The 20,436-nt window shown below is 43.5% G+C and overlaps 1 protein-coding gene across 1 annotated transcript in view; it reads left to right on the top strand.

Moving 5' to 3' along the window:
- The first annotated feature begins 1,147 nt into the window (after positions 1 to 1,147).
- GGT7 (gamma-glutamyltransferase 7) overlaps positions 1,148 to 20,436 on the top strand; it is a 65,596-nt gene continuing 46,307 nt past the window's right edge. The window contains exons 1-2 of the mRNA XM_089673297.1: positions 1,148 to 1,375; positions 19,728 to 19,954. Coding sequence (XP_089529423.1) covers positions 1,219 to 1,375; positions 19,728 to 19,954 — 384 coding nt within the window. The 5' untranslated portion in view covers positions 1,148 to 1,218. The remainder of the gene's footprint in view (positions 1,376 to 19,727; positions 19,955 to 20,436) is intronic.

Below are 20,436 nucleotides of genomic sequence, written 5' to 3'. Positions count from 1 at the left end.
CCTCTTCTCCTGCAGCTGCTGCGGGGGATCTGTCAGCATATTCTGTCCCCAATGCTGACAGTCCCCCCCACCACCACAGACAAGAGAGAAGAAAGAAAGCTGCCCCTCCTCCTCCTGCCCTCTCCTCCTGTGTCTGCCCTGCCCACACTCCCCTGAAACCTTGTGTCTTCTTTCCCACCTTCTTCTTTCTATCTCTCATTATTTTCTATTTTCTTTCTTTCTTTTTCTCCCTCTCTCCTGTTTCCCTCCTTCCTTCTTTTTTTCCCTCCTTTTTCCTCCTTCCTTCTTTCTCTCCTTCCTTCTTTTTTTCCCCCTTTCTTTCCCTCCTGCCTTCTTTCCCTCTTTCTTTCACTCCTTCCTTCTTTCCCACCTTCCTTTTTTCCCTCCCTCTTTATCTCCATTCTTTTTTCCCCTCATTCTCTCCTTCATTCTATCCCTCTTTCTTAACCTCTTTCCTTCATTCCCTCTTTCCTTCTTTCCCTCTTTCCTTCTTTCACTCTTTCTTCCCCTCCTTTTCCTCTATCTTTCCCTCTTTCTTTCTGACCTTCCTTCTTTCCCTCCTTCCTACTTTCGCTCCTTCCTTCTTTTCCTCCTTCTTTATTCCCTTCCTTCCTTCTTTCCCTCCTTCCTTCTTCTTTCCTTCCTTCTTTTCCTCCTTCCTTCTTTTCTTCCGTTCTTCTTTAATTCCTTCTTTCTTTCCCTCCTTAGTTCCATTTTTCCTTCTTTCCCTCTTTCTTCCCCTCCTTCCTTCTTTCCCTCCATCCTTCTTTCCCTCCATCCTTCTTTTCCTCTTTCCTTCCCTCCTTCCTTTCCTTCTTTTCTTCCTTTCCCACCTTTCTTTCTTCCCGGGCTTGGGGCTGCTTAGTCCAAAATGCCCAGGCCTACTTCTTGTCCCAGTCCGAGCCTGTATATATAAATATATATATATATATATATATATATATATATATATATATATATATATATATATAAAACTAAAGACTATGACAACCAGTGATGGGACTGCAAATCCAATCGTTTCACCTCTACACATGACGTCATTTTACTCTTTTTCCACCATTGGGAAGTAAGTTCGTGACGTCACCCGCTCAATTCATGTCCACAACTGTGACAACCCGGAAAGCAGCTGTTCTCGGTGACGTCACCGGCCCCGCCCTCCACCGTGCCTGGCTCTCCTCCCCACCTCCCCCGGGCCGGTGACATCAGAGGTTGGAGGAGATGGCGGAGCCGGGCCCCGGGCGATCTCTGGGCTCCTACTCCCCGGTGGACTATATGAGCATCACCAGCTTCCCCCGCCTGCCCGAAGAGGAGGCAGGGGGAGAGCCGGGACCGAGAGCCGGGGAAGAGGATACCTTCCTGGGGGAGCATGATGCGGGTAACTGGCTGGAGCGAGGGAGACTACATCATCCGTGTACCACTGCACCCTCCTCTCCATCCGTGTACCACGGCACCCTCCTCTCCATCCGTGTACCACTGCACCCTCCTCTCCATCCGTGTACCACTGCACCCTCCTCTCCATCCGTGTACCACTGCACCCTCCTCTCCATCCGTGTACCACTGCACCCTCCTCTCCATCCGTGTACCACTGCACCCTCCTCTCCATCCGTGTACCACGGCACCCTCCACTCCATCCGTGTACCACGGCACCCTCCTCTCCATCCGTGTACCACGGCACCCTCCTCTCCATCCGAGCAACAATGCATCCTACAGCCTCATCCTCTGTACTATTACATCCTGCCTCCTCATCCCTTGCACAATGCATTTCCATCCCATGTACCATCGTCATCCCTTGTACCTCTCCATCCCTATCCCTGGTACCAATGCATTCTGCATCATTATCTGTACTACTGCATCCTATGTACCAGTGCACACTGTATCTCAGTAGTCATATTAGTCGAGATATTCTGCATCTCTTTCCCTTTTCCAGTGCATCCTTATGACATGTACAGCTGCATCCTCCATCTCTGCCATATTACCAATTCTTCCCCATCTCCTGTATCACTGCACCTTCCTATTAACCATTGTATCCTATCGGTATCATTGTGTTCTGCATCACTTTCCTAATACCAGTACATCCTACATCTCAGTCTGGTCCCACTGAATCTTCTCACTTCTCATAGTATATTCATAACACTTGTATCATGGCATCCTCCATCTCCACCATATTCACCAGTGAATCCTGAATTTGCACCTCCTGCACCACCACATTCTCATCATACGTGGTGTCCTGTGTCTTCATCTCATGTACCATTGCTTCCAACATCTCCATCTTATATGTCATTGCATCCTACATTTCTGTCTCATGTACCATTGCATCCAATTTCTCCAACTCATATACTATTGCATTCAACATCTCCAACTCATGTACGATTATAGCCTGCATCTCCATTTCATGTACTATTGCATTCTACATCTGTCTCATATACTATTGTATCCAGTTTCTACAACTCACGTACCATTGCATCCAACATTTCTGTCTCACATACCATTGCACCCTGCATCTCCAGCTCACTGTATTTCCATCTTATGTACCATTGTCTCCTTTATCTTCATCTCATTTACCATTATATCCCACATTTCCATCTGATGTACCATTGCATCCAACATCTCCATCGCAGTATACCATTGCATCCAACATCTCCATCACATGTACCATTGCCTCCAACATCTCCATCTCATGTACTTTTGCATTCCGCATCTCCATCTCAGTTACCATTGCATCCAACATCTCCATCTCAGTATACCCTTGCATCCAACATCTCCAGCTCATGTGCTATTGCATCCAACATCTCCATCTCAGTATACCCTTGCATCCAACATCTCCAGCTCATGTGCTATTGCATCCAACATCTCCATCTCAGTATACTATTGCATCCAACATCTCCATCTCAGTAACCATTGCATCCAACATCTCCATCTCATGTACTATTATATCCAATATTTCCATCTCATGTACTATTGTATCCAATATTTCCATCTCATGTACTATTGTATCCAAGATTTCCATCTCATGTACTATTGCATCCAGCATCTCCATCTCATGTACTATTGCATCCAGCATCTCCATCTCATGTACTATTGTATCCAATATTTCCATCTCATGTACTATTGTATCCAATATTTCCATCTCAAGTACTATTGCATCCAGCATCTCCATCTCAGTTATTATTACATCCAACATCTCCATCTCAAGTACTATTGTATCCAATATCTCCATCTCATATACTATTGCATCCAGCATCTCCATCTCAGTTACCATTGCAGCCAACATCTCCATCTCATGTACTATTGTATCCAACATCTCCATCTCAGTATACCATTGCATCCAACATCTCCATCTCATGTACTATTGCATCCAACATCTCAAGTCTATGTATCATTGCAGCCAATATCTACATCTCATGTACCATTTCATCCTTCATCCAACAATTGTACCAGTGCATTCTTTTTCTGCATAATACTTGCTACTATATCTGCCTATACCATGTTCTAGTGTAGCTGTAACTTCATCACAGTCACTAGTGTATCTGCCAGCTTATCACACGGAGCAGAGTGTCAGATATCCATCACATACAAGAGCATGTTGTATTGCCTAATCTGTAATTATCATCATAAATGCAACTTGTATTAATAAGATATAATACTATATCATTAGTAATAGTATAATTATTATTAGGATAATAACTGCCTAAGCAGGGAAATAGTATGCAAAGCGCTGTAACACTTTATATTTAGAATTAAACAGAACAACAAAAGAAGATATTTGATGGACTGCAGTAGTTCCTTACCTTGTGAAATAATACTGATTGCTCTTCTGTTGTATATGCAGTTTTAGAATATTAAAGTGTATCTATAGTCAAAGTTTTTCACTTCAGACAGAGTAGGTAAGGATTAGAACCCCTGTCACGTTTTACTGTTCTTGGAGGCTTTTTTAAACTTTTTTTAATTGTAAAGTGGTATTTTATCCCAAAACAAAAATGTGATATCTTGCAGTTTTTTATTTGCTGCAATAATTTCTGCAATAATGGTGGTTGCAAATGAAAGTTTACTTTTACAGCTAAAATAAATGCTGTATCCTATGATGAGATACATTTTATCTTTTTAATCTCCTTTCTTTTGCTGGCATTAAATGTAGCATATTATTAGACTGATGTACCAAAACATGGTTCAGAGCATTCCAACATTTGTTATAGCTGTATAGATAAATTTTCATTTGCAATAGAGGTAAATACATTGTATGATGGAGAATTAAAGTGGAGCTCCACCCAAAAGGGGAAGTTCCGCTTTAAGCCTTTGTCCCTCGCTCCCCATTAAGGATTGGCACCTTTGGGGAGCGGTTACCCGAATTTGACAGGTACCCGTTCCCAATTCCACTGTGATTGCCTAGGCAATCAGAAGCAGAAGTTGTCTTCCCTCCCCGTAGTTTTATGGGACATGTGACAGGTCCCAGAAGACTATGGGGCCATTCACAAAGTGCAGCGCTTCTCACGCATGCGCAGTGGGCACCCAGCTGTGAAGCCGCAAGCTGTCACAGCCGGGTGCCTGCACTGAAGATGCTGGCACCGGGGAGAGAAGATGGCCGGTGGAACCAGCCATGGAGAGGACACCGCTGGACCGTGGGACAGGTAAATGTCTGTATTTTAAAAGTCAACATCTACAGTTTTTGGAACTCCACTTTAAAATGTATCTATAACCAATGTTTCTGTTTTGGATGGAGTGGGGAAAGGTTAGAAGCTCTACCAGTTTTTACTTTTATCCAAGACTCCATTAAGATGGCCATAAACAGTCCCAATATATTTGTACAATCTTCTGCAAAATTACCAAAACTATGTAATATGAGGACAAATCTAAACAATTCATTCAATTATCCAGTTGTACAGGCCTTTAGATTACATAGTTGCTGTTAGATCTAAAGAAGATTGTACAATCAGATTGTCATGTATATTGTGAGATTTCACGTTACTTTATTTTGGGACAACCTTTTAGCAGGTTAGTGTAACATAACTAAGGGGTGTATTTATTAAAAAAAAAAAAAAAATCACAGAGGTAGTCATCCTTTGAAACTGCATGCACATTTGTTCTTTGTGAATGGAGCAAAAATGAATGTTAATAGGCTATTTTCTCTTCATACTAAGTAGAGAGAGCAGAATGTAGCTGATGATCATAGGTAATAGTTATTTACTATTATCATCAGCTCCACATAGAGGCCATGATGCTGTACTTTACTGATTCACTCTATTCTGTATATAGAATAATATTCGACCTGGAAAGAAAATTGCCTAATAGCGTTCATTTTTGCCCCTCTTCACAAAGAACAAATATACATGCAAAATCACAAGATGAATAGTTCTGCTTTTTTTTTTAATTTTGGCTAGAATATGGAATGGTTATAACTCAGGGCTGGATCTAGCCTATCTGATCTGGGAGTGTAGTAAAAAAAAAAGACTGGGGTTTAATGTCAACACTGTGTGTGAGTCCCCAACAGTCTGTCACACAGTGTAACAACCTGAGAAAACACTGGTATGTACTAAGCTGTCATTAAATTAGGGTGATGAAACAGATCATGTGCCCCCTTATATCGGATGTCCCCTTTTACATCACAAGTCCTCATCAGAGATCCTCATGACATCATGAGTACTCGTCAGAGATCCCCTTTACATCAGGTTGCCATCAGAGCGCCCCCTTACATCAAGTGTCCCCATCAGAGTCCCCCTTACAGCAGGTATCCCCATCAGAGTGCCCCCTTACATCAAGTGTCCCCATCAGGGCCCCCCCTTACACCAGGCGTCCCCATTAGAGTGACCCCTTACATCAAGTGTCCCCATCACAGCCCCCCTTACATCAGGTGTCCCTATCAGAGTGCTCCCTTACATCAAGCGTCCCCATCAGTGCCCCCCTTACACCAGGTATTCCCATCAGAGTGCCCCCTTACATCAAGCGTCCCCATCAGGACCCCCCTTACATCAGGTGTCCCCATCAGAGTGCCCCCTTACATTGAGTGTCCCTATCAGAACCCTCCTTACATCAGGTGTCCCTATCAGAGTGCTTCCTTACATCAAGCGTCCCCATCAGTGCCCCCCTTACACCAGTTGTCCCCATCAGAGTGCCCCCTTACATTGGGTGCCCTTATCAGAGCCCTCCTTACATCAGGTGTCCCTATCAGAGTGCTTCCTTACATCAAGCGTCCCCATCAGTGCCCCCCTTACACCAGTTGTCCCCATCAGAGTGCCCCCTTACATTGGGTGCCCTTATCAGAGCCCTCCTTACATCAGGTGTCCCTATCAGAGTGCTTCCTTACATCAAGTGTCCCCATCAGAGCCCCCCTTACACCAGGTGTCCCCATCAGAGCGCCCCCTTACATCAAACGTCTCTATCAGAGCCCACCTTACACCAGGTGTTCCCATCAGAGCACCCTCTTACATCAAGCTTCCACATCACAGCCCCCCTTACACCAGGTGTCCCCATCAGAGCGCCCCTTTACATCGAGTGTCCCAATCAGAGCCCCCTTACATCAGGTGTCTCCATCATAGTGCTCCCTTATATCAGGTGCCCTCATCAGTATGCCTCCTTACATCAACTATCTACATCAGACTGGCTCATAGATCAGTGCATACCCTCTCAGAGACCTGTGGAGGCACAACTAAAATCTAGGGGGGGTGCACAGCCCTCCTGAGCACCCCCCTAGATCAGGCCATGTTATAACCCCTTATTTGCTATTAGTATACCACTGGGGAAATTTCCGCTATATTCTGGTTCTAGTGAGAAATCACAATTTTAGATTTTTCCTCATTTCTAGTGTGGTAATAATAGTCACCAGGACAAAAAGAGAGGATGAATTTCCACCATGGGAAAAAAACATCAATTAAAACAAAAAATGGGTTCTAACCCTTGCCTACTCCAAAAGAAAATTTGGCTTTAGATACATGTTAACCTTTTGTGGTTGTTGCCACTGAACATACTGTTCTACAGGATCCCTTTGGCTTCGGAATACCCAGAATTGAGTTTTAATGATCCATTGATGTGGTCATTGTATAATACAGTAGATCCCATATTCCTTGAGTTTTGTGGGGGTTTTTTTTACATTTTCCTGACTTTACTGTGACTACAGTATATATGCCATTTACTTTGTCACTATTATGACTGATCTATAGAACCAGTGCAAAGAGATCTAGAATAAAACCAAAGCTGGTACACCCAGCAACTGGTTTCCTTGCTTTTATTGGAAAAATACAAATTGGTTGCTGTTGCTAACTTTGCTCTATGACAGTTTTTCAGGAATGCCTCAAAACTGACCCACCAAAAAAACATGTTAAGAATATATTGTTAAAGCAGCTTAGTTCTTTTGACATATACAGACAGATCAAGCAAGTTTGGAAATATACCCTTTCACCTTCTACCTTTGTCTTGTCCCTGGAAAGCTCTGCTGGGTAATATAATGTCCTGATAATTCTGATTTCCTTGCCAAGTTTTCTTTAGACACTTGTTCTCTACAGCTCAAGCAATTATAAGCTGTAAAGTGTCCTCGCCATCCCTTTACAGTCCATGCACACTGGCTTTAAAAAAAATGCTGCTTCGACAGGAATGTCAAGTTTTGCCTATCGAAGCAACTCAATGTTATCTCATAGGGTTGATTTACTAAAGGCAAATAGACTGTGCACTTTGCAAGATTTGTTCATGCACATTAGGATATTTAGAAGCATATTTTATGCTTGGCATTTAGAGGCAGAAAAAACCCCTTCTGTTTCGTATTTTTTAGAGCAGTTTTCTGGCAGAAAAGAACTAAACATGCCTAAACGCTAGTACTAAGAAAATGCTCAAACTGAGCATTTTTTTTTTGGCCAAGGGAAGCAATGTTTTTTTTTAAAGTGTTGCTAAACCCAGGACCCTGCATTCACTATATCCGGTCTCTTACAGTACCTGTCTAGCAATACACACCAAACTGAGCATGTACAGAGTGACTCTACACAATATGTCTTATAAGAGGGGGGCACTGGAAGAAGGGGTGGATCAGAGAGGTCAGGATCAAAGAACATTTTTACACAATGCAGAGGATTAGCCTCTTAGGCTCCACAGTGAGTATAACAAGCATGCTTTACTGCATATACAGACTGATTTTACTGTTGTGGGGTTTGTAACACTTTAAGACAGTGTATATGGACCCTAAAATGTAATGTTGTTTGGGTTAGTGCAGGGTTTGAAATTTCCACTCGCCTGCTCGCCAATGGCGAGTGGAAATTATAGTGTGTCCCCCAGGGCCGTCTTGTGAGCAGGCTCGGAGCTCAGGCCAGATCTGTCATTGGAACTGGGAGCAGTCAGACTGCTCAACAGTTGAGCGCAGTGAAAGCAAAGCAAGGAGTGTGTGCTGTGCTCTCTGCCTCCCCCTAGAGTGCAGTACCCAGATCTGTGCGTGAACAACGAAGTACTGCAACTTTTTATGGGGGGGGGGGTGGTGTGTGTGTGTGTGTACCAGTACATGTGTGTGTGTTTGTGTGTGTCTATGTATGCATGTATAATTGTACATGTGTCTGTGTGTATGTACATGTGTGTATCTGTACATGTGTCTGCGTGTATGTACATGTATGTGTCTGTGTACATGTGTCTGTGTGTGTGTGTACATGTGTCTGTGTCTGTGCATGTACATGTGTGTGTATGTACGTACATGTGTCTGTGTGTACATGTGTCTGTGTATATATGTACATGTGTCTGTGTGTATGTACATGTGTCTGTGCGTGTGTATTTCTGTGTATGTACATGTATCTGTGTGTATGCATGTCTGTACGTGCCTGCGTTTGTATACATGTATCTGTATGTGTGTGTGTGTACATGTGTCTCTGCGTGTGTGTACATGTTTCTGTGTGTGTGTGTATATGTGTATGTACAGTGGGGATCGAAAGTTTGGACACCCCAGCTAAAAATTTGTATTAATGTGCATAAAGAAGCCAAGGAAAGATGGAAAAATCTCCAAAAGGCATCAAATTACAGATTAGACATTCTTATAATATGTCAACAAAAGTTAGATTTTATTTCCATCATTTACACTTTCAAAATAACAGAAAACAAAAAAATGGCGTCTGCAAAAGTTTGGGCACCCTGCAGAATTTATAGCATGCACTGCCCCCTTTGCAAAGCTGAGACCTGCCAGTGTCATGGATTGTTCTCAATCATCGTCTGGGAAGACCAGGTTATGTCAATCTCAAAGGTTTTAAATGCCCAGACTCATCTGACCTTGCCCCAACAATCAGCACCATGGGTTCTTCTAAGCAGTTGTCTAGAAAACTGAAACTGAAAATAGTTGACGCTCACAAAGCTGGAGAAGGCTATAAGAAGATAGCAAAGTGTTTTCAGATGTCAATATCCTCTGTTCGGAATGTAATTAAGAAATGGCAGTCATCAGGAACAGTGGAAGTTAAAGCAAGATCTGGAAGACCAAGAAAAATATCAGACAGAACAGCTCGCAGGATTGTGAGAAAAACAATTCAAAACCCACGTTTGACTGAACGATCCCTCCAGATAGATCTGGCAGACACTGGAGTTGTGGTACACTATTCCACTATAAAGAGATACTTGTACAAATATGGTCTTCATGGAAGAGTCATAAGAAGAAAACCTCTTCTATGACCTCACCACAAAAATCATCGTTTGAACTTTGCAAATGAACATATAGACAAGCCTGATGCATTTTGGAAACAAGTTCTGTGGACCGATGAGGTTAAAATTGAACTTTTTGGCCGGAATGAGCAAAGGTACGTTTGGAGAAGAAGGGGCACAGAATTTAATGAAAAGAACCTCTGTCCAACTGTTAAGCATGGGGTTGGATCAATCATGCTTTGGGGTTGTGTTGCAGCCAGTGGCACAGGGAACATCTCACAAGTAGAAGGAAAAATGGATTCAATAAAATTTCATCAAATTTTGGATGGTAACTTGATGCCATCTGTGAAAAAGCTGAAGTTAAAGAGAGGATGGCTTCTACAAATGGATAATGATCCTAAACACACCTCGAAATCCATGCTGGATTACATCAAGAGGCATAAACTGAAGGTTTTGCCATGGCCTTCACAATCTCCTGACCTCAACATAATTGAAAATCTATGGATAGACCTTAAAAGAGCAGTGCGTGACAGACAGCCCAGAAATCTCAAAGAACTGGAAGACTTTTGTATGGAAGAATGAGCAAAGATACCTCAAACAATAATTGAAAGACTCTTGGCTGGCTACAAAAAGCGTTTACAAGCTGTGATACTTGCCAAAGGGGGCAGTACAAGATATTAACTCTGCAGGGTGCCCAAACTTTTGCAGACGCCATTTTTTTGTTTTCTGTGTAAATGATGGAAATAAAATCTAACTTTTGTTGACATATTATAAGAATGTCTAAACTGTAATTTGATGCCTTTTGGAGATTTTTCCATCTTTCCTTGGCTTCTTTATGCACATTAATACAAATTTTTAGCTGGGGTGCCCAAACTTGCGATCCCCACTGTACATATCTGTGTGTGTGTACAGGTGTCTCTGTTTGTGTGTGTTTGTTGGTGGCAAGTAACTCAAAGGCCTGGCTAGTAGGTCAGGACTTGAAATTTTAAGCCCTGGGTTAGTGCACTGTTGATTTTTTTTTTTTCGTTAGTGTAATGTTTTGTTTGACTCTGGGACGCCTCCCAGCATCACATAGAAACAGAAATGAACAATAGGTGCAGTATCTGAAAAGCCAAGAATGAGCGTTACAGAGGGTCACAGCCACACCATGTATGTATCATATATGTCATGCCGCATTATAAAGCTATAAAAAAAATATAACTACAGCCAATCATGGCAGTCACATGACCCTAATCCCCTCCTCCCAGCGTCACATAGAAACAGAAATGAACAATAGATGCAGTATCTGAAAAGTCAAGAATGAGAGTTACAGAGGGTCACAGCCACACCATGTATGTATCATATATGTCATGCCGCACTATAAAGCTATAAAAAAATATTACCCTAGGCCAGGGGTAGGCAACCTGCTGCTCTCCAGCTGTTGCAGGACTACAAGTTCCATCATGCCTCTGCAATTCATAGCTGTAACTGTCAGATTTGTAATGTTGCAATGCCTCATGGGAAATGTAGTTTCAGAACAGCTAGAGAGCTGCAGGTTGCCTACCCCTGCCCTGGGGGAACAGCGAGGGGTGATACCTGCTGGCTATGTCATCTCAACAAAAGATAATTACTCAATCAACTTTTGTGGAAGGAACAAGGTTGAAAATTGTTCGCCGAACAGCAACTGCAATTAGCTGCAGGGACTGTTAGGGTATTCTGACAGCAGGTGGCATCAGCTGTCAAGATACAATAGCCAGCAGGGGGAATAACCCATCCTGTTTGACATGGGTGGAGTAATCTGTTATATTTTGTTTATGACCTGAACAAAATAAATGTAATAGTACATGGCCAGCTTGATGGGAGGAGCCCAGCTTCAAAAGAGTCAAAGATCCCGGATGTGCAGTATAGTTCTTAACCTGTTGGCACCAACAGTAGGCAAATATGCAGCCTCTCAGCGGCTGGGCCTTGCCGCTGAGAAGTTGCATATTTGAGTACCAAAAGTAAACAAACGTGCTGAGAGCGGTCTCGATCACTATGTGCGAATGGGACCTATCCGACCATGTGACCACTGTGACAGCCAATCATGACAGTCACATGACCCTAAACCCCGCCTCCCAGCATCACAAACCCCTTAAAGGAGGCCAAGGGGTTAAAGTGACACTAAATGATATCCTTGTTCCCCAAAAATAATCCATACACTTCCAGGCTAATGGCCCTGTAGTCTATTTTTCATTACATTGTTTTTACTGCTTTTTTTATGCCCCCTTGTAGCGTTTTCCTTGTGTTTACAAACCTCTCCTTTCCTATTCATTTGGAACAAGCAGTGCATATTAGTTGTGGTCATGCATAGTGTTCTATGCATACGACCCACCCCATAGTCCATAGTCCATATGGGGAGTACGCAAGAGAGAGTGACTACATTCCCACATACAGAGAACCATGGAGAAGGAACGTAGCCACCCTTTAACAGGAAATCAGGTCACAGCACCAAAAAAAAAAAAAAGGAATTTGGAGATTCAGAAGAGGCTGAGAGCAATAGTAGGACATTTTTCTTGAGTTAAGCAGGCCATAGACTTGGAGAAAACTGGCCGTTTTTTTATAGAAAATCGTAAAATTGGTCGTTCAGTCAGCCGACGTTACTACCATTGTAAAAAAAAGTCGTCTGGTTTTCATCCCGTCTACGGATGGCAATTAATATAATAGTGTCCCTGCATAGAGCCCCGCTATTATATTTGACAGAAGAAATAGATTATGCATAAGAAAAAGAAGAAACATTGTATCTATTTGTACTTGAATAGAAACATCTGTATCCGAAATGGATACAAATAGATACAATGTTGCAACTTTTTTTTCTTCTTCTGCAAAATCTGTTTCTTCTTCTCCTGCAAAATCTATTTCTGCTCCTTCTGCAAAATCTATTTCTTCTTCTTCTTGATATTCTATTTCTGCTTTTCTTCATATTCAATTTATTTGAAAATCTGCAAAAAGAACGGCTGATTTGACCATAATTACCATGAAAATCGTCCAAACGACCAAATCGTCCGACGATTTTCCAGCAGGGCCAATTTTCTAAATGTCTTAAAATTATGAAAAAACGGCCGACCGATTTCTCCACTAACAATGCGAATATCGGCCGATTTTTTTATCGGCCGATAATTCGTCAACTTTATCGGAAGTCTATGGCCTGCTTTAAGAATACATACTTGAATAGATTTTTTTTTTTACCATTATTTAGAAGGAGAAGAGCTCACTGAGGATTTACTAAAACTGGAGTATTCAGAATCTGGTACAGTTGTGCATAGTAGCCAATCAGCTTCTACCTTCAGCTTGTTAATTTAAACTTTGGCAATAAAACCTGGAAGCTGATTGGTTTCTTTGCCGAGTTGCACCAGTTTATTCACTCTTCAGCTTTAGTAAATAACCTCCACTGTTGATCTTTGAGGATAAATAAAGAGAACATAGGGCAGTGATGGCGAACCTATGGCACGCGTGCCAGAGCTGGCACGCAGAGCCATCTCAGTGGGCACGCCAGGAAGAAGAGCATGATGAGCGCGCATGGACCGGCCATCCAGATCTCGTCCACACTGGACCCCCATCAAACTACATTTCCCACATGTCTCTGGGGCCAGGGTGGGCGTGGACGAGAGGAAACGGCTCCAATGCGGCTCTGGCACCAGGGGTGATGTACCCGGGGATTGGCGCGGAAGAGAGGAAGAGGCTCCCACACTGCTCCCACACTGCTCCGGGGCCAGGGGCAACGTGTTCAGAGTGGATGGGAATGAGCTGCTGGGTTGGAAGCCACACCGACGCTGCCAGAGGTGAGATTAACTGCTTGCAGTGTCGCCTGTCAGTGCCCAGCAGTGTCGCCTGTCAGTGCCCAGCAGTGTCACCCATCAGTGCTGCCCATCAGTGCCATCCATCAATGATGCCCAGCAGTGCCATCCATCAGTGCCCAGCAGTGTCGCCTGTCAGTGCTGCCCAGCAGTGCCACCTGTCAGTGCTGCCCAGCAGTGCCACATGTCAGTGCCCAGCAGTATCGCCCATCAGTGCTGCCCATCAGTGCCACCCATCAATGATGCCCAGCAGTGCCATCCATCAGTGCCCAGCAGTGTCACCCATCAGTGCCCAGCAGTGTCGCCTGTCAGTGCTGCCCAGCAGTGCCACCTGTCAGTGCTGCCCAGCAGTGCCACCTGTCAGTGCCCAGCAGTGTCGCCCATCAGTGCTGCCCATCAGTGCCACCCATCAATGATGCCCAGCAGTGTCATCCATCAGTGCCCAGCAGTGTCACCCATCAGTGCCCAGCAGTGTCACCCATCAGTGCCCAGCAGTGTCGCCTGTCAGCGCTGCCCAGCAGTGCCACCTGTCAGTGCTGCCCAGCAGTGCCACCTGTCAGTGCCCAGCAGTGTCGCCCATCAGTGTTGCCCATCAGTGCGACCCATCAATGATGCCCAGCAGTGCCACCGATCAGTGCCGTCTGTCAGTGCGTCCAGGTAGGCAAGTGGTTAATTGCAGTGTTGGCACTTTGAAATAAAAAAGTTGGTTTGTGTTGCAGTTTTGGGCACTCGGGCTCAAAAAGGTTCGCCATCACTGACATAGGGACTGAGGACATGGGAATACCTTACATGCTCTCTCTTCCTCTTTCCCTCGGCATTTTCCTTTTATACATTCACCCCATGACTTCATTAAAAGCATGTACTGCAGATAAATTATTCATTTAGGACTGCTGAGATTAAATCAGCCGTATTGGGAGGAGTGTTTCTTTTTCAGTTTTTTTTTTAGCTGCTGTTGTCCACCGTTAAAGTGACACGAAACTGGTTTTAAAAAATAAATTATATTAAAGTATGTATTCTTAACTCGTAAAAGTCTCTTCATTTGCTAGAGAGAATTAGAGACAATTATTACCTTTTTTAGTTTTGGAGAGTTTCTATTATCTTTTAGCCTTTAGATTGACTGTGTTAAGCTGACCATGCACTGTATGGATTTTGGACATTCGCTTTGTGGTTGGCCCTGTTGACCTCCTCCTGTCCAACAACCTTCAATTGAAATATCTAATCAGAAGCAGCCGCTGTGTGGGTTTTCTGACAGCCACTGCTGGTTTTTCAAAAGCAATCAATGCAATAAAGGCTGGGTGAAAGATTCGGTGCAGTATCAAACTGTTGGTAAATTTTTTATACATCAGCCCCAAAATCTTTGAGGAGGAAGGAGGTACAGTTCTTATAAATGAGGAACAATTAGGAGCCATGTAACAGATGTCGACATCCAGTGGCGTCCCGAGGCAGGTGTGGGGGGTGCGGCCCGCATCGGGTGACACCGACCACACAGGGTGACACTGCTCCACGAAAAGGTAAGTTGTAAAGCAAGCCGACGATCCCCGCAGGATGGATCGGATCTGCAGATTGAGCATAATGGATCGGAGTCCAATCCATTATGCACAATCCGCAGATCCGATCCATTCTGCAGGGATCGTTGGAGGGGGTGTCGGCTTTCTTTACAGCTTACCTTTACTTGGAGCGGGTCCGGTGTCACCCCATATAGGTTGCATGCCGATGATCGCCGCAGGATAGATCTGATCTGCAGATTGGGGAGCATAATGGATCGGACTCAATCCGCAGATCCAAACCATCCTGCAGGGGATCGTCAGCATACAACCTATACAGGGTGACACCAGACCCACTCCAGGAAAAGGTAAGTTGTAAAGAAAGCTGATGATCCCCGCACGATGGATCAGATCTGCGGATTGAGCATAATGGATCGGAGTCCAATCCATTATGCACAATCCGCAGATCCGATCCATTCTGCAGGGATCGTCGGAGGGGGTGTCACCAAGTGTTACTGCACTGGGTGACACCAACCCTAGGGACGCCTCTGCCGGCATCTTTCAGTATTCATTTACAAATCCATGTACAAATTCTACAGTTACAAGCAATTACATTAGTAACTTAGTGCGCACTTATAGACTTCACTTGACATAAGGCAAAGAGCAATGCATAACATTCAGTACCTGTCGCATGCAAGAAGTTCTATATCTCATCTAAGTGTAGTGATTTGTGATTTGATTGGATGTTATGGGGTTTTTGGACATTTCATTAGCATTTGCTGCATGCACTGCTTTACAGTGGAATATGAAAATGTGAATTTCTGTTCAAGAGCTTTCAATTATGTGATACGAAGCAGGGCCCTCTGATTCCTACTGTATGAAATTGTATTGTAAATGTCTGCCCTCATGTTGTAAAGCACTGTTGGCACTATATAAATCCTGTATAATAATGTGATCATCATGTAGGTGATATATTAATATATCACGCTGTAGTAGTATACTATATGTTAATATGCTGTATGATTACCCCATTAAGGGTTAAGGTTATCAATACTAAAAAAAATAGATTTGTGTCTTACCTGAGGCTGGAGGCAGGTACACAACCAGTCAGTAGAGTTTATCATTTTGTTCTGTTTGTGTGTCTGTCTGACCACCCTCTGTGCCCTATCTCTATATCTCTGCACCGTTTGCGTCATTGTGATGTGATGCCACAGGGTCAACTCGTATTCTGTGCCAAAATTTTAATATCTTCACTGTAAGCAATGCAAAATCTCTTTATGGGTTCACGAAGTATTTATAAGTGGAATGTTCAGAATGCACCTTTATTCGATAGAATACAGATACCTGGTACTAGCTGTGCTTATTTGATAAAAATCTACACGTGACCTTATTCAAAGGAACAGCTATGACATTGTACTTCAAACTTCCAACCACCCTGAACAGCTGAAAGACAACTGTATATTGGAAACAAAAAGAGGGCGCACGGGCCTAGTGCATTACCTTTAAAAATTAGATTTATTTATAAAAAGTAAATACTCACAAGAGAAATAAAATCAAATGGAAAGCATGTCACAAGGGATGAAATGTGGTCCAAAACCCCTGAAGGTGGTCTGGTGGGGGACTGTAGACCTCTAGATAGCTGGTGGCTGACTCGTTAAGAAGTTGACTGGCTCTGAGGAAGAGGTGCAAATGGAAAGCATGTCACAAGGGATGCAATGTGGTCCAAAATCCCTGAAGGTTGTCTGGTGGGGGACTGTAGACCTCTAGATAGCTGGTGGCTGACGCGTTTCGAGGTTGACTGGCTCTGAGGAAGAGGTACAAATGGAAAGCATGTCACAAGGGATGCAATGTGGTCCAAAATCCCTGAAGGTTGTCTGGTGGGGGACTGTAGACCTCTAGATAGCTGGTGGCTGACACGTTTCGAGGTTGACTGGCTCTGAGGAAGAGGTACAACCTCAAAACGCATCAGCCACCAGCTATGTAGAGGTCTAAGTCCCCCACCAGACCACCCTCAGGGGTTTTGGACCACCTTCAGGGGTTTTGGTACTATACAGCCAGCCATCTTCGCCAAAAAGCAAGAATGATGGCAGAGCACCCCTACTGGACACTGATAAGAACAGATACTACACTTGATCTTAGCCAAAAGTTTGTTTTGATCAGGCTGCCTTAACCCAACACATGTTGACGCACAGCATGATGAGTGTCAGAGTACTATGATGGTGTGAATGGGCCTTCAAGTTCTTTCTTTGTCCCATTAGTGAGATCTCTCTTCTCTTTCAGTTTCAGAGAAACAGCAGGAAGCACAGCTCCCAATAATTTTTACATAATATTTCTTCATGTTCATAATGTGGTGTTGTATTGGTGCGTCCATTACATACTTGCCTACGTGGCTACAGACTTTCTGCTATAGTGTGTCTCTCCCCCCCTTTCAAAAAGTTGTGAAATGTAAATAAGTGGAAATTTCTCTAAAGCTATGGGATATCCTCTCTTAGATAGTCGGCCTCAGAACTGGTTTATCTATTGGAAGACCTCCCTTGACCTTCTGACAACTCAAACATTTTGGATTTTCCATTACTACCATAGAGAATGAAGACCAGGACAGATAGAGAGGTGAATCTCCCTAGTGGGTGACACAGGCAGCAAGAAAACTCTAGTAGTTGTGGAAAGTGGAAAAATAGTGCTGGCCTGGTACTGCTATCTTAAAGAATTGATGTTGATGTAAGTAAACTGGTTCCCAGGCAGGTGGTTTCTACATTAATAAAAAAGAAGGAGCAAGAGGCACCATAAATTCAACGTATTGCTGAATGTATATTATCTGCCAAGTAATTTTTTTGAGGTGGTTTCTACACCCCAGAGGATCTTCATGCTCCCCTTGGCTTGTTAGTAATGTAACCAAAATGTCAACTGAAGCTCCATGCCACTGTTAAAATGTCCAACTAAAACTTTATTCCAATAAAAGTCAGGGCAATCCAAAGAGTGTCCAATGGGGTTGATTTACTAAATTTACTTTGGCAGCCTCTTTTTCAATCCCAATCTCTGAGGAAGGGGGTGTTTTTGGTCCCTCAAAACACTTTGGGGTTGATTTACTAAAGGCAAATAAACGGTGCACTTTGCAAAGTACAGTTGCACTCTGCAAGAGCAGGTGCTCCAGAGCTTAGTAAATGAGCGGAAGCTCTGCTGACTTCCATTATCCAATCATGTGCAAGCAAAAATGCTGTTTTTTTTTATTTTCCTTACATGTGATTGGGTATTCAATGCAAGGTGAATCTTTACTTCATTTACTAACCTCTGGAGCAACTGCTCTTGGAAGTGTGCAACTGCACTTTGCAAAGTGCACAGTCTATTTACCTTTTGTAAATCAACCCCAAAGTGTTTTGGGGGTCCAAAAACACCCCCTTCCTCAGGGCTTGGGATTGAAAAAGAGGCTGCCAAAACAGCGGCTAAACGACCTGTACTTGTAATCACACAGTATTACATATCTGACTGTGGAGCCCGAGGATGGCCTCTTGCACAATTCCCATCCAAGCACCCCTGGTAGTGTGAACAAGGACTGCTTGGGCAGTGCCAGGAAGCTGGAACATGGAACTTGAGCTTGGAAACACAGAGATCCACTGGGTAGAAGTATGGGGTTAAGTCACCAGTTGGCTTCAGCAGCATCCAGGCAGGTATGTATAGGATCACAGTCAGGTTCCAGGTTGGAGACAGGCAAGGGTCAGCAACATGCTGGCAGCAAGGTACAAAGTCAGAATGCAGAGTCCTGGTCAAAAGTCTGGGCCTAGGTCAGTAACACAGAAGAGAAACAGGCAAAAATGGCAAGGGAAATCCAAAGAGAAGCATCAGATGTAGCTGGAACAGTAACAAGATCAGCAGGTTCAAGAACAGAAGCTGAAGACAATCCAGAAATGAGGCTAGTAGACCTCAGGTTTAAATAGGCCACCAGACACCAGGATCTGTGGGCTTGTTCTTGTGCACACGTGTACGCCAAGGCCCATGTGTGCACATCTTGTGGGGCTTCTATGCTCAAGTCCCTGCACATGCGCACAGGAATGAGCACTTGCTGCACAGAATTGAGAACTTTCTACACGAGGCTACTGAGACACTAGAAGAAATACCATGAAAGGTCCAGTTCACTTCTAGTTCGTTCACAATGTTTTCAATCTCCAGTTTTCAACCAAAACATGTTTGATACTCTTTTAATTGTCTTCTTGACTTTTTTTGGAATAAAGTCATATGTGGACCCAGGGGCGGGCTGACCATTTGGAAACTCGGGCACTGCCCGAGGGCCCGGGGTCAGTAGGGGGCCCCATGAGATGCCCCTGGTACCTTTTTAATAGGCTTTTTTGAGTTTGGGCAAGGACACAGGGGCCCCATGATCCCCTATTGCCCGGGGGCCCCATGAGTTGCCAGTCCGCCCCTGTCAGTGGACCTTTTAGAGGTTAGGTTGTGCTTCACTTTAAGTTTTGGTTACATTACAGCAACTGAAAAAGTTTTGGAGTCATAGGGTCAGCATAGCAGCCAGACAACCAACATATTCCTCTTATTCCAGCTTGAATTCAAATACTGCTCTCCTTGTATAAAAGAGTTAAACTGAGGGATTTACTGTAGAAATCTGATATCTCTTCGTAATAATAGGTCTTTATGACTGGTGTTTTAATCTTAAACTGAAGGAGTTTTGAGGGACAGAAGCATTGCAGGACAGGTGACTCCAAATAATTCAGTTTGGCTGCCATATAGAATATAAATTAAGGGTGAATCTTTTTCGAATATTAATTACATTGTGTTGGTGAATTTCTGGATTGTTGATAGAAAGTAATTCTTTTCTGCGGTACCTTTGTTTTCATAGATCCAGACGCCTTCCTCAAATCAGCCCGTCTGCAACGCCTGCCATCTTCGTCGTCTGACATGGGAAGCCAGGATGCCTCCCCACTCCGTGAAACCGTCAAAGACCCTTTCAGCTCAGAGTGCAGCTGTCGACGGGATGGCCTTACCGTCATTATCACTGCCTGTGTCACGTTTGCTATGGGTGTCACAATTGCACTTATCATGCAGATCTACTTTGGGGATCCTCAGGTAAGAACGCTGAAAATAATGTCAAAGGTCACATGTTGTTTTAAAAGTAAATCAAGCCACTATAAAATGTGAACTGTACTTTACCATATGTGTAGCTTCTAGTGAATTTTTCCCAGCCTATTTGGCTTTGAACTTGCTTTCTTGGTGTATTTATACTAACTTTTTTGTGGTCACACATGTACATGATATTGATATTCATTTTTGGACAGAATGTGGGTAGGTTAAAACCCATTTTATGTTATTTTATTCTACTTGTGTGTGACCAACATAAAATTGGGAATAGAATGAGATGACAGTCAGTTAAATGGACTGTTTTTGGTCACATCAGATGAAGATCTCTTAGTTTTGTTTCAACCACATGCCCAGAATGATCAATCAGACAGGTTTAAAAATTATGGACTGATCATTATTGTTACTTCAATGACATAACTGGCACAAAATAAATTGTAATTTTCTCTTGCTCCAGCTTCAGCTTAGCCAAG

Source organism: Staurois parvus, unplaced genomic scaffold (genome assembly GCF_062004578.1).
Source record: "Staurois parvus isolate SC_StPar_1 unplaced genomic scaffold, SC_StPar_1.0 ptg000137l, whole genome shotgun sequence".
Classification (NCBI taxonomy): Eukaryota; Metazoa; Chordata; class Amphibia; order Anura; family Ranidae; genus Staurois; species Staurois parvus.
Note: the sequence above shows the minus strand (reverse complement) of the source record. Positions and strands in the feature narration are given on the sequence as shown.